Source organism: Monodelphis domestica, chromosome 1 (assembly GCF_027887165.1).
Source record: "Monodelphis domestica isolate mMonDom1 chromosome 1, mMonDom1.pri, whole genome shotgun sequence".
Taxonomy (NCBI): Eukaryota; Metazoa; Chordata; class Mammalia; order Didelphimorphia; family Didelphidae; genus Monodelphis; species Monodelphis domestica.
The window spans coordinates 342,039,722-342,051,841 of record NC_077227.1 but is presented as its reverse complement, the minus strand read 5'-3'; the positions used below and the strand labels follow the sequence as shown (position 1 = coordinate 342,051,841).

The window sequence follows — 12,120 nt, the reverse complement described above, 5'->3', positions numbered from 1 at the left end:
TGTACTTATTTACTATTTCTTCAATGCATCCAGAATTTAGGAAGGTTGTGCTCTGCTCTCTCCCAATTGTTTGTTGAAATTCAACCCGTTCAACAAGACGCGAATGCCAGCTCCTTCATGATGCCTTCCCTGACCCGTCCCAAACAGATACAATCTCTTCATCTGTAAATTTCCATAGGACCTATCCTTCAGGTTCTTTTAAGGCACAGACCACATCTATTTTATTTATGGTTATTTTTGTACTTGTCCTATCATTCTACTGAACCATAAGCTTCTTGAGGACAAGAATTTAAATATTTCCAAAATGATTGAGCACACTATCTGGCATGGCAGCTGCTCCAGGAAAATATTTATTAAACTGAACTAAAATGACTTGGGTTGTATGCTAAAAACATCATTTGTGAGTCTAGTTGTTTAGCACGCAGACATCATAGAATCTCAGAGATGGAAAGTAACTTCAAGGTCATAAATGTAAATTTGTAGCAGTACAAGAATCCCCTCGATCTCATCCCTCAGCCAGCTTCTGCTTGAAGACCTTCAGTGATGGGGAAATCATCACCTGACAAAACATCCCATTTGCTCTGGGACACTTAGGAACTTAGGAGGTTTTTCCTTATATGGAGTCAAAATCTGTTTCTCTAAAATTTCGACTCACTTAAAATAAGTGCTGGCTGGGAGTCAGGGATCTAGGTCTTGAATCCTAGCTCTGCCACTTAGTTATGTGACCTTGGGCATACCTCTCTCAATATGCAAAGTTTCTAAGTTTTCTCCTCTACAAGATGAGAGGGCTGGTTTAGATGATTTCCAAAGTCTTTTCTGACTCTAATCTATGACCTCGTTCTGCTCTTTAAGGCTAAACAGAACAATAAATCCAATTCATAGGATAACCAAACTGTCAAATACTTGACAACTATCATGTCATCCCCATAATATAAATTCTAGGACCACAGAACCTAACCATCATTCATACTATCCTCTTCTTTTATGGAAAAAACCATCCTTGTTACAATTGGGGATGATCTAGGAACACATTCTCTTTCTCTTTCTAAAACCAGAATTCCAATAGAACTTTCAAAAAAAAAAAACACTATAGTGTGGTGGGGAGCTTGAGTGAGGGGAACCTGCAAGTCTTTAGTATTTGGGGGGGGGCATGGAAATTGGGAGTTCTCCTGGGGAGTGGGGAGAGGGAGGGAATACTGCATAAGAGGCAGGGCTAGGGCTATAGTGATTCCTCTTACTTAAACATGAGGGGGATGGCGGTATATTTCAGATGAGAAGCAATGGGAGCTTGGAGCGCAGCAGTTCTTCAGCAAAGAAGGCGCCCTGGTGCTCGAAGCAGAAGTGGGTGAACTCTGTTAGAAGAAATCACTTCCATGTTTTTTATGTATGTGATCAGTGGTGAAGAAAAGGCCACAGAAATAACATGCATGGGTTTGGGTAGCTACTAAATGAAGTACAAGTAGGGAACATTCTGTACTCTCTTATAAATACCTTTGGCAGAGCTGTGGATGGGAAAGCGCCCTGGATCAGGGAGTTGGGTTCAAAGAGTACCAAAGTTGGGGCCAAGAGCACTCTGACACTGACTAATTATATAAATATGAGCAAATCACTTAATATTTCTGAGCCTCAGTTGCCTTAGGTATAAAATAGGGATGAAGGAATCATAGAATTTACCACTAGAAGAGATGACAGGGAGAAGGACCCATACTACTTCCCTGCCATCTTTAAAAAAAAAACAAACCAAACCAAAACCCTTATCTTTTATGAATTCTAAGAAAGAAGAATAGCAAGGATTAGGCAACTGGAGTTAAATGACTCAATCAGGGTCACACAGTTACAAAGAAACTGAGATGAGATTTGAACCCAGATCCTCTTGGCTGCAGGCCTGGTGATCTATCTACTATGCTACTTAGCTTCCCCAGTAATACTCTTCTTCATAGAGTTGTGAGAAAAAGATACTTTGGAAACTGGAATGAGCTGAACAAATAGTTATAATAATAATAATAATAATAATAATAATAATGTGATTATTTCACACACACACACACACACACACACACACACACACACACACACACACACACACCTGCGGTCCCCTGATCAAATTGCTCATCAAATTAACCTTTATTAAGTACCAACTATGTAAAAGTACCTATGCTAGGTACTTGGGGGAAATAATCAATTTCATAACATCAAGATTATATTATATGACACATGTAAAACTCAGTGGAATTGCTCATTGGCTACGGGAGGAGGGGCATAAGGAGGGGAGGAAAAGAATATGATTCATGTAACCATAGAAAAATATTCTAAATTAGTTAAATAAAAATTTTCAAATCACCAAAAAAAAGATTATATTATGTTATTTCTTGGAATCCTTAAATACTCTTGTTTCTCATTGTTTCTATTCTTGTTTAGAACCAACTTGAAATTCACCTAATTCTGAAACCTTTTCATGACTGACTAGACCCAATCTGATTCTACACCTCTGATAATGTAAATAACATAGTCCTTAACTAAAGATCGCAGCTCATACTTTATTGAGAAGATAGAGACCATTTGCCATCATATCTCCATCTCCCTCTCTCTTCTTCATCTCACAAGCCCTTGATAATATTCCTTCTATTCTCTTCCTCTATTCTAGTCTCTCATGAAGAGGGAGGAGTCAAGTCCTTCTCTCCATGGAGGCCAACTTTGTCTCTTTTTGCTCTTTGAGACTGTTGGGTCTCAAAAGTAAGGCCCATTTCTTTGTATCCTCTTGGTACCCACTGCAATGTCTCTAAAGGTAGATATTCTAAAAGTGTCTCTCTGGAAGCTAATCACTTTCTTAAACTATGTACATTTAGGACAGGTTTCCCGTCTCCCATATCTCAACCTAAGGTAAATATGAGAACATGTGTATAATAAAATGAGTGCTGAAATTGGAGGATAAGGCCCCAAGTTTAAATCCTGGTATTACTACATCCTATCTGAGTGATCTCTTATAAGTAATTTTTTAAACTTTTCCATGCCTCAGTTTCCTCATTTGTAAAGTATGGGGTTAGATTAGGTGACCTGTAACATTATATCTAGCACTAAATCCATGATACAACAATATTGGTCTTTATTCTAAGTTAAAAACCTCTAAAGGTCAGGTTTTGTGTCAGGGAAAAAAAAGAGTATATCACAAGGCCTATCAGGAGAAAACCCAGTTTTACAACACTGTGGATTCAGAAATAACTTGCCTATACTTTTAATTTTATTTTCTTTCCATGGTTACATGATTCTTCTTGTCTCTCTCCCTTCTTGCCTATACTTTTAAAGGAAAACAGAAATAGGGTAACTAGTTGCATCCTGTAACTGTAAGTTATAGTAAGGCTATAATGTCTGTAGTTACTGGGCCAAGAGCATCTTCTCCAAGACTAAAGTGTTCCAAGTCCACTATGAAGAAAGATGGACCTCATGAACCTTCTAACATAGACATAACAGTTCGGACTAAGAGAAAAGTAGAAGCCCCAAGAGTCTGTGAACAAATGCCTGGAGAGGAAGACTGACTCCTAGTTCCACAGCTGCAATGAAACCAGGGCAAAGGGGGCAGGGAAGGAAAATAAGGGAAAAAAGGCTTATTGACGATAACAACAAAGACAGAGATTTTTTGAAAACTCTAGCCTCATTAAACATAGAAACCAGTGAAGAAAGAGAAGACTGATGAAGAGTAATTGGGAGATTCTGCTAAATTTAGAAGTGTTTCAATAACCACAGCAGTAATATAATTGACTTCAAGAGGTTATGCAGATTGGGTTAACAAAGAATGAGATTAAGGATTGGTATAAAAATTGAACTTATGATTTTCTTGGTATAAGAAAGTCCCAGAAGAGGAAAATACTCTCTCAAGGGCAGGTCACCATTTTCCTTGTAAATATATCTAGAGGGGCAGCTGGGAAGACCGATGGATAAAGTACCAGGCCTGGAGCTGGGAGGGCCAGGGTTCAAATATCTTATATACTTCCTAGCTGAATGACCCTGAGCCAGTTACTGATTTCCAGTTGCCTAGCCCATGTTGCTCTTCTGTTTAAGACATGATACCAAGCAGAAGGTAAGGGCTTTTTAAAAAAAAAATTTACAGTCTTAGGGCATTAAGTGACTTGTCTAGGTTCACATAGGCAAAACTTGAACCTAGGTCTTCCTTGTTTTGGGGCCAGTTCCCTCTCCATTATGCCAGGCTGTCTCTTAGTTAGGTTTAAAGAAAAAAATCTTGGTGTCAGGTTAAATTGTGCGGAAGAGCGAGCATAGGTTTCATCAATCAGAGGCAAAAACCTGGGGAGATATAAGATTACGGCCAAACTAATGTTTATAGCAAATACCATTAATCTCCGAATATGTGATATGACATAACCAGCTGGAAGCATCTCTTTTAACTGAAACTAGGGAAAATAAACAAAAAAGTAGCATTTGAGGAAATAAATGGAATCAGATACCTTAGCAAAAGATCAAGAAAAATCCTGTTATGAAATTTGTGTGTGTGTGTGTGTTGGATTAAAAATTATCTTTATTTGTTTGTACTTCTAGTCTATCTATAGTCTCATAAATGACCAGAAATATTCTTCAACGATTCTCAGAATGGGATACTTCAAGATATCAGGGTAGATTCACTAACAGACAGCTTAAAAGCAAAGGAGGTTGGGGCAGCTAGGTGGTACAATGGATAGAGCACCAAGCCTTGAGACTTGGGTTTAAATATGACCTGAGATACTTTCTAACTATGTGATTCTGGGCAGGTCACTTAATCCTGTTCGCCTAGCCTTCTGTCTTAAGAGCTTTATAAGACAGAAAGTAAGGGTTTTTAAAAATAAAATAAAATAAAATGATTTTAGAATATGTTATGAATACAAGAGGCTGATGGGAAGGACTCTTAGCTCTTTACAAAAGAGAGTTACCAATTAATCTAACATGTCTGGGTCCTTGGATAATAGTTTGTATAGGAGCTAAGGACATGGTAAGAACCATATCCCTGTTTTGGGGTGAGAGGATGGTATGCCATGATACTCTAGCCTAACTGAGAAAACAGATTTTCCCATTCCTCCTCTTGATTTTCTGAGACAGCTTGGAATCTATTCTAGTTTCCTCAGAATAAAGTTTCCAAAATTAATCAAAAATACTCTTTTTCTTTTCAAATCAAAATGTTCCTCCTCTGGGGGAGAGGAAAAATCCCAGAAATATCCCAGCATATGGGAAGTTTAATTCTATTTCCAGACAGCATTTCCCAATATAAAGAGAAAAACATACTGCCCCAGAATGTCGATGTTTCACTGAACCTCTGTCCATGACCTGCAGACTCTTAACACATTCATCTTTTCTTGTCTATGTGCCTAAGACTGGATTGGTTTCACACACCTTTTAGCCTTAATCTTTTGCTTCCTAGGATAAAAATAATCCTGAGTAAAGATCTGTGATTCTGCAATTTCAATGATTCCTTTTCTAAATCTCCAGTTTCATTTTGGTACGTGCCCAGATTCTTCTTTCCTTAGAAAGTCAAGGACCACATGTAGTTTTAAGGCACAAAAGTTTCACCATTCAACAGCTAACTTCCCCTTAATATACCAAGCGCTAAAAGAGAATTTCAAGGTTCAGAACAGGGATTCTTAACCTTTTTTGTGTTGTGAAGCTCTTGGGGGCAGTCTGGTGGAGACTATGGATCTTTTCACAGAATATTTGTGGTCTACATTCATAATTAAAGGAAATGCTAAATTTCAGCCACAGTTTAGTGAAAATAAAGTGTAAATGTTTTTCCCTCATCCAAGTTCAAAGCTCTCTTGAAATGGGGTTCATGAACCCCAGGTTAAGAGTCTCAGCTGCAGAAAAATTTACCAAGGCAGGGGGCTTGGTGTCTAACCTGCTCTGATCTGTTCATTTCTTTGGACAGACCCCTAGAGAGTGTGGCTGTGCCAGAAACCCTAAAAAGAACATCATCCTAACAGATAGCATTCCTCTGGCAAATGCCGATGAGGACTACCCAGTTCTAAGATATATTTAGGGAGGTAATATCTATAGACATCAGCCCACATGGATCGTTCTCTGCCCAACATTAAGACCTTGCAGGGCTACTTTCCAAAAGGAAGTAGACCCAGATATAGGTCTAATAAGATCTTGGTAAAAGGATTAAAGGTATTTGACTAAAATGGACTATTTTTACATGACATAGCAGTATTATAGCTGCTCTGCGCCTTCTTTGATAAGACAAGAATAATACTGTTTACCTTGTGGTAAACACAGCAGGGCCCCCTGCTTGTTTGATGTCTGCAAAGAGTTCTGACATCCTCACATGAAAGGGGGTACAACCCACACAGTTCAGGGAGTGATGCGACACTGCCATGAGGTACACGGGTAGAACAATTATTCTCCTTGTGTAGATAAGTAGTCAAGTGCTTGCCCAATAGAAGAGAGGGAGTCTAAGCAATAAAAAGAGAATCCTGAGCCCTTGAGTCTTTATGCTCGGATACAAGCAGGATCAGGATGACTGAGCAGGGAAACCAGAAAGTCCAGGGACACAAATATTACTAGCCATCAGGAGGTCAGTGTCACAGCAAAGGGATACCACGCAGCTAAGGACGAGCCCCCCTGAATGGCCCACCGAGGAGCACATCACGCAAAGAATGGAGACTTACGTTTTTCTGTTGCCTGGACTGTGTGAAATAGTGTCAGGGGTCTTTCACTGCAAGAGGGGGGTTTCGAGTCGTTGCTTTTCTTCCAAGATGAGCCCTGTTGGGTGTTTGTAAGGAGTGCATCAGGTACCGTGTTAAATATCTGTAAAAGGAAGCCATCAGAATGCCATGAGATGGAGAAGGAAAAACAGAGAGCTACATCTGGGCAATTTACAACTCAGAATACTCTGGGATTAGACAGGTGGGATCTCAAGAGGCTAGCAGGTGGGACTTTCCCTGCTTCCAAAAAAATACCTCTTAAAATCCTTTAGGAAATGGGATGATACAGTCACCTTCCACAATGACCATTTTTTTTCCTCTTTCCCACCATAATTTAATAAAATGTTTATTAAAAAAAATAATTAGAAATGAAAAAGAGCTTTGTTTTTTAAGCCTGCGTGTACCTGAAGGAAATGATTATCATCCCCCAAATCACCTCTTTCTCAATACATTGCTTGATCAATCACCAAGCATTTATTAAGCAAATACTATGTGCCAGACACTATGTTAGGCTTTGGGGATAGAAAAAGAATGAAATAATCTCTACTCCCATAGATTTTACATTCTAACGGGGGAGACATACCAAAGTATATATAGAATAAATATAAAGGTTTGGTGTTTGTTAGTAATGGGAAATCAAGACAAACCCTGATCAGTGTTTTAGTTGGGCCACCTTATAACAGTATATGATCCAAATTCACTTTGAAATCTACATTGAAAATGGTCTTTAGCATACTGGGGGCAGCTGAGTGACACAGTAGATAGAACTCTGGGTCTGGAGTCAGGAAGACCCATCTTCCAGTTTAAATCTAGCCTCAGACACTTACTAGCTCTGTGACACTGGACAAGTCACTTAAGAAAACCCTGTTTGCCTCAGTTTTCTTATCTGTAAAATGAGCCAGAAAAGGAAATGGCAAAATACTTCAGTACCTTTTCCTCGAAAACCCAAATATGGTCACCAAGTCAGACGCCACTGAAAAAACTGAACAACAACAAAAATCCATGCTTTTCTCATTCATTTTTTACCAGTTCCTCTCCAATCTTCCACAAGCTTCTCAAAATACAAATCTCAGAATGAGACGTTCTAAAAGGGAAAAAAAAGCCTGACAATTCCTGTGTCTCTCCAGAGTACTATGTCTCATAGTCTATCCATGTGAAGTATCCTGAAAATCTTTCTGGTTATTGAGAAGTGTGGGATAATGTAAAGCAGTGGTATCAAACACAGAGCCCCTAACACTCCCAAGCATAGCCTGAACCAAATCAAGATGTAGTTTAGTTGAGAAATATTTAAAATAACAAATAAAAATAAAATGGATAAATGGATAATGTTCATAGGGTTTTCTAATTCAATATGTAGCCAATAGAGATCCTAGGTGAGTGACCCATGGCAAATCACTTAAACCTGCTGGCCTCAGTTTCCTCATCTGTAAAATGAGCTAGCAAAGGAAATGGCAAACTGCTCCAGTATCTCTGTCAAGAAAAGCCAAAGTGAAATCAACAAGAATTGGGTATGACTAAAAAAATCAAGGGCAGCTAGATGGCTCTGTGGAAAGAGCACTGGAGTCAAGAAGACCCGACTTCAAAACCAGCCTCAGATATTTTTTAACTGTGTGACCCTGGGCAAGTCACATAACCACTGTTTTCCTTAGTCCAGTAGAGAAGGAAATGACAAAGGACTCCAGTATCATTGCCGAGAAAAACCCATGGATATTGCGGTCCATAAGGTCACAAAGAGTAGGAAATGAATGGTCAACGGAACAGCCACAAAAATGGGGATACTAATATTACTCACAGTACTTTCCTCCTTGGCTTACTGAAACAGCTTATTTTGCAAACTTGCATATATATGCACACTATGATGATGATTATTTTTAAAAAGGGATTATCCCCCTCCGCCATTCATTTTCTCAGTAATAACAATAACAAGAGATGTTGGCAAAGTGGATGGTGGGCCCAGTTCCAAGTCAGGAAGACATGCATTAAGGTCGTGCTTCTGACACATGTTCGTCCTGTAACTGAGTAAATTATATAGTTTCTCAGGGCCCTAAGGCAACTCCCAAAGACTGTAAATTGTGGGGCAGGTGCAGATGTCCATTGGAAGAGAGGGTTAACTAATCAGGGAGTTCTCAATACTAATTGAATCCCTGCCCCCTCCCCTCCCTCTCTCCACAATCCAACATAAAATGGACAAAAGACTTATTTGTTGAAAGGGCAAATCAACAGCATGATTTTTGCTCACTGGTAGATGTTACTGGCCCCCATATATGGCAAATTATAGCATGTAAACTAGTATTTCATAGTATTTGCTCATCAGCAGCGTATAGACATCCAACACCAGCAACAACCAAAAGCTGATAGAGAGAAATTAATTTTTTTGGCATTACAGAATTTTCCCTCAGAACAGCTGTTCCATATAGGTTGGCTGGTTCTCAAATCCCACTAGTACCAGCCAGATTGTGAAGTCATTCTGACTCTCCAACACAGCTGCCTAAAAATGGAATTAGCATATTTTTCCTAAAAGGACTAGCATTTTTCAATAAAATGAACCAAACCGATACTAGTAGATTTCTTACCTCTAACAATCTCCAACTAACCCCCCCCCACCTCTGAAAAAACAAAAAACAGCAACAAGAATCCAAAACTCAAACCAAACAAAATTAAACAACAAACCAAAAAACCTATCCCACTCTCAGGAGATGGCACGTAATGAAAATTGTTTCTTGGGGGCAGCTGGGTAGCTCAGTGGATTGAGAGCCAGGCCTAGAGCTGGGAGGTCCTAGGTTCAAATTTGACCTCAGACACTTCCCAGATATGTGACCCTGGGCAAGTCACTTAACCCCCATTGCCTAGCCCTTACCACTTTTCTACCTTGGAACCAAAACACAGTATTGATTCCAAGATGGAAGGTGAGGGAGGGAGGGAGGGAGGGAGGGAGGGAGGGAGGGAGGGAGGGAGGGAGGGAGGAAGGAAGGAAGGAAGGAAGGAAGGAAGGAAGGAAGGAAGGAAGGAAGGAAGGAAGGAAGGAAGGAAGGAAGGAAGGAAGGAAGGAAGGAAGGAAGGAAGGAAGGAAGAAGGAAAGTTGTTTCCTAATGTGGCAGATACCTCAGGCTTCTGGCTCAATCATTAGGAAAAGAAGAATGGTTGTTGGTCAATAAGTATTTCAGAAACAATATACCAATCCCCTCCAACAATTCTTCCTCACAAACAAGCATGCAAGTGGACACAAACATCAACTGATTGCCCAATGGCTACACTAACCTGTTCACTGGGCAACATTCTTGGACATGTCCTGCATGTGCTTCTGAATTAAACTGGAAGCTCCTTGAGCAGAGATGACCTCTCTGACTCTATGTCCCAGTACATGGCAGAGTACCCAGCACAATGCTCATTCATCCATTCTTTTTCATTCCTTCCATCCTCTTTCCCCTTATTCTCCAAAGACCCCTGAATCACTTAGTCACCCATCTCCCTGGGGTTGCTCTGACCTGCCCAGCTATCTTCTCTGTTTTTTTCTGTCATTAAAAAAAATCCTTAACTTCTGCTTAGAATCAATACTAAGTGATGAAAGTGGGAAAGCCTTTAATCAAAGTTCAAACCTTCTTATACATCAGAAAATTGATTCTGCTGTGAAGCCTTTGGGAAAGTAATGATTGTGGGAATGTCTTTAGTACCAATCATATCATCTTCAACTTTGATGAGAAATACTAAAAATGTGATGAATGTGGGAAAGATTTCTGTAAGCATTCAATTCACACTGATCATCATCACAATCATGCTAGAGGAGAAGATTTTATATATCCTTCATGTAAGATCTTTTGGGGGCAAAATACAATTTTTAACATTGGAAAATTTATAGTGAGGAAAAACTTTAGCTACATATAATATAATTTGGCTATGAGATGGGTGCTTACATAACAGGGTGTTTCCATTTCCTATTTCATTATATAATTTATTTAAAGAATTTAAACCTAAAAAAAAATAAAAGGTAAGGGTTAGACAATTGGAGTCAAGTGACTTGCTCAGGGTCACACAGCTAGGAAGGTCCTGAGGCTCAATCTGAACACCAAGGACCTCCTGTCTCTAGACCTAGTTCTCTATCTACTGAGCTACTCAGCTGCCCCTTGGTTATCTCTTTAGCAATCCTTAATGATACTGTTTAATGATTCCAAAACTAAAATAGTAGTAACATCTTCATGTGGCTGCTGAAAGTTCATAAACATTTTTATATGGGCAGACTCATTTAATTCAGTAGTGCACATAGGGCAGGTATGAAAAATATTTTTTATTTTATTTTATAGATGATACTTGATCAAGATACTTATAATGATACTTGATCAAGGTCACAAAGCTAATAGGAGGCAAGACACCTGGTTCCTAACTCAAGACTCTCCCTACATAACACTGCCTTCCTAAGCAACTGCCCTTCTATAGCCAAGAAACATAAAAAATGAGCATTTCCATTAGCATCCTCTCTGCTCATACTCTCAGAAACATAAGCCTCATAATTACTAGTGAGGAAGATTTAACACCTTGTGTTACTGGGTAGCCAAAGGCAAGTTCTCTCCTTCTACAATGAAAGAACAAATGATACTCTTTCAATTCATAATGCTATTAACATCTCTTTCTTAGTCTTATAAGGAACATGGCATTCCATCATCTTTGTTTTTGCAAATGAAAAATGTACATGATTTCTGAAATTAAATGATTTCTGCAGAGTGATATAGCCTGGTGAGTCAGTGGTCCTTTCTGGAGCTACAAAAAAAAAATGAGGTACTTTTCCTAAGGGAAATGAGAAAAATCCCTAACATCAGTTCTCTGATTTTCCTAAATGAATATGGCTGACATATTCCAACAACATCAGTACTGTATTCTAGAAATAGTGTTAGGATTGCCAGTATCATATTATTCACCTACTCAAGTACCTTTGAAAGGTCCCTACTGCCTAATGATGAAGTTTAAACTCTATTTAAGGCATTCCAAAGTCTAGCACCAACCTCCTTTTTTTAGTCTGATGTCATATTTTCCCCTTTTGAATTCCAGCCCAATTGGACAATTTCTCTGCCCTTGTTCTTATGCTCCCCTCTATTTCTGTTTTTTATTGGACTATGCAGGGAAAAAAAAGCCAGTGCCTCTTGCTGAATTGGCTTGAATAAGAATCTATTGATGTAGATTTCTAGATCAGGTTCTGCCATTTTGGTATCCCCCTAACTTGACCAACTTTTTTCCATTTACTTGTCCACAACATATTCTATCTACCTTAAAGGATTATATTGAGCCTCAATGAAAGAATGCATTTGAAAACACTGTGAAGAAGCCTAAAGTCCTCTATAGGTTATCCTAAAAAAGTCTTAGTTTGGTTTTTAGTTTCAATAAGCTACTGAGCAATCAAAACTGCACCAAGATCTTTGGGATACCCTGTGTTATAAGGAATCAGTAATTA

The 12,120-nt window shown here is 39.0% G+C and overlaps 1 protein-coding gene across 4 annotated transcripts in view; it reads right to left on the bottom strand.

Moving 5' to 3' along the window:
- Positions 1-12,120, bottom strand: part of ARHGAP26 (Rho GTPase activating protein 26) — a 577,883-nt gene that overhangs the window by 103,517 nt on the left and 462,246 nt on the right. For all 4 annotated transcript variants that reach the window (XM_007473811.3, XM_007473809.3, XM_003339558.4 and 1 more), the window contains exon 19: positions 6,645-6,783. In XM_007473811.3, the coding sequence (XP_007473873.1) occupies positions 6,645-6,783 (139 nt within the window). The remainder of the gene's footprint in view (positions 1-6,644; positions 6,784-12,120) is intronic.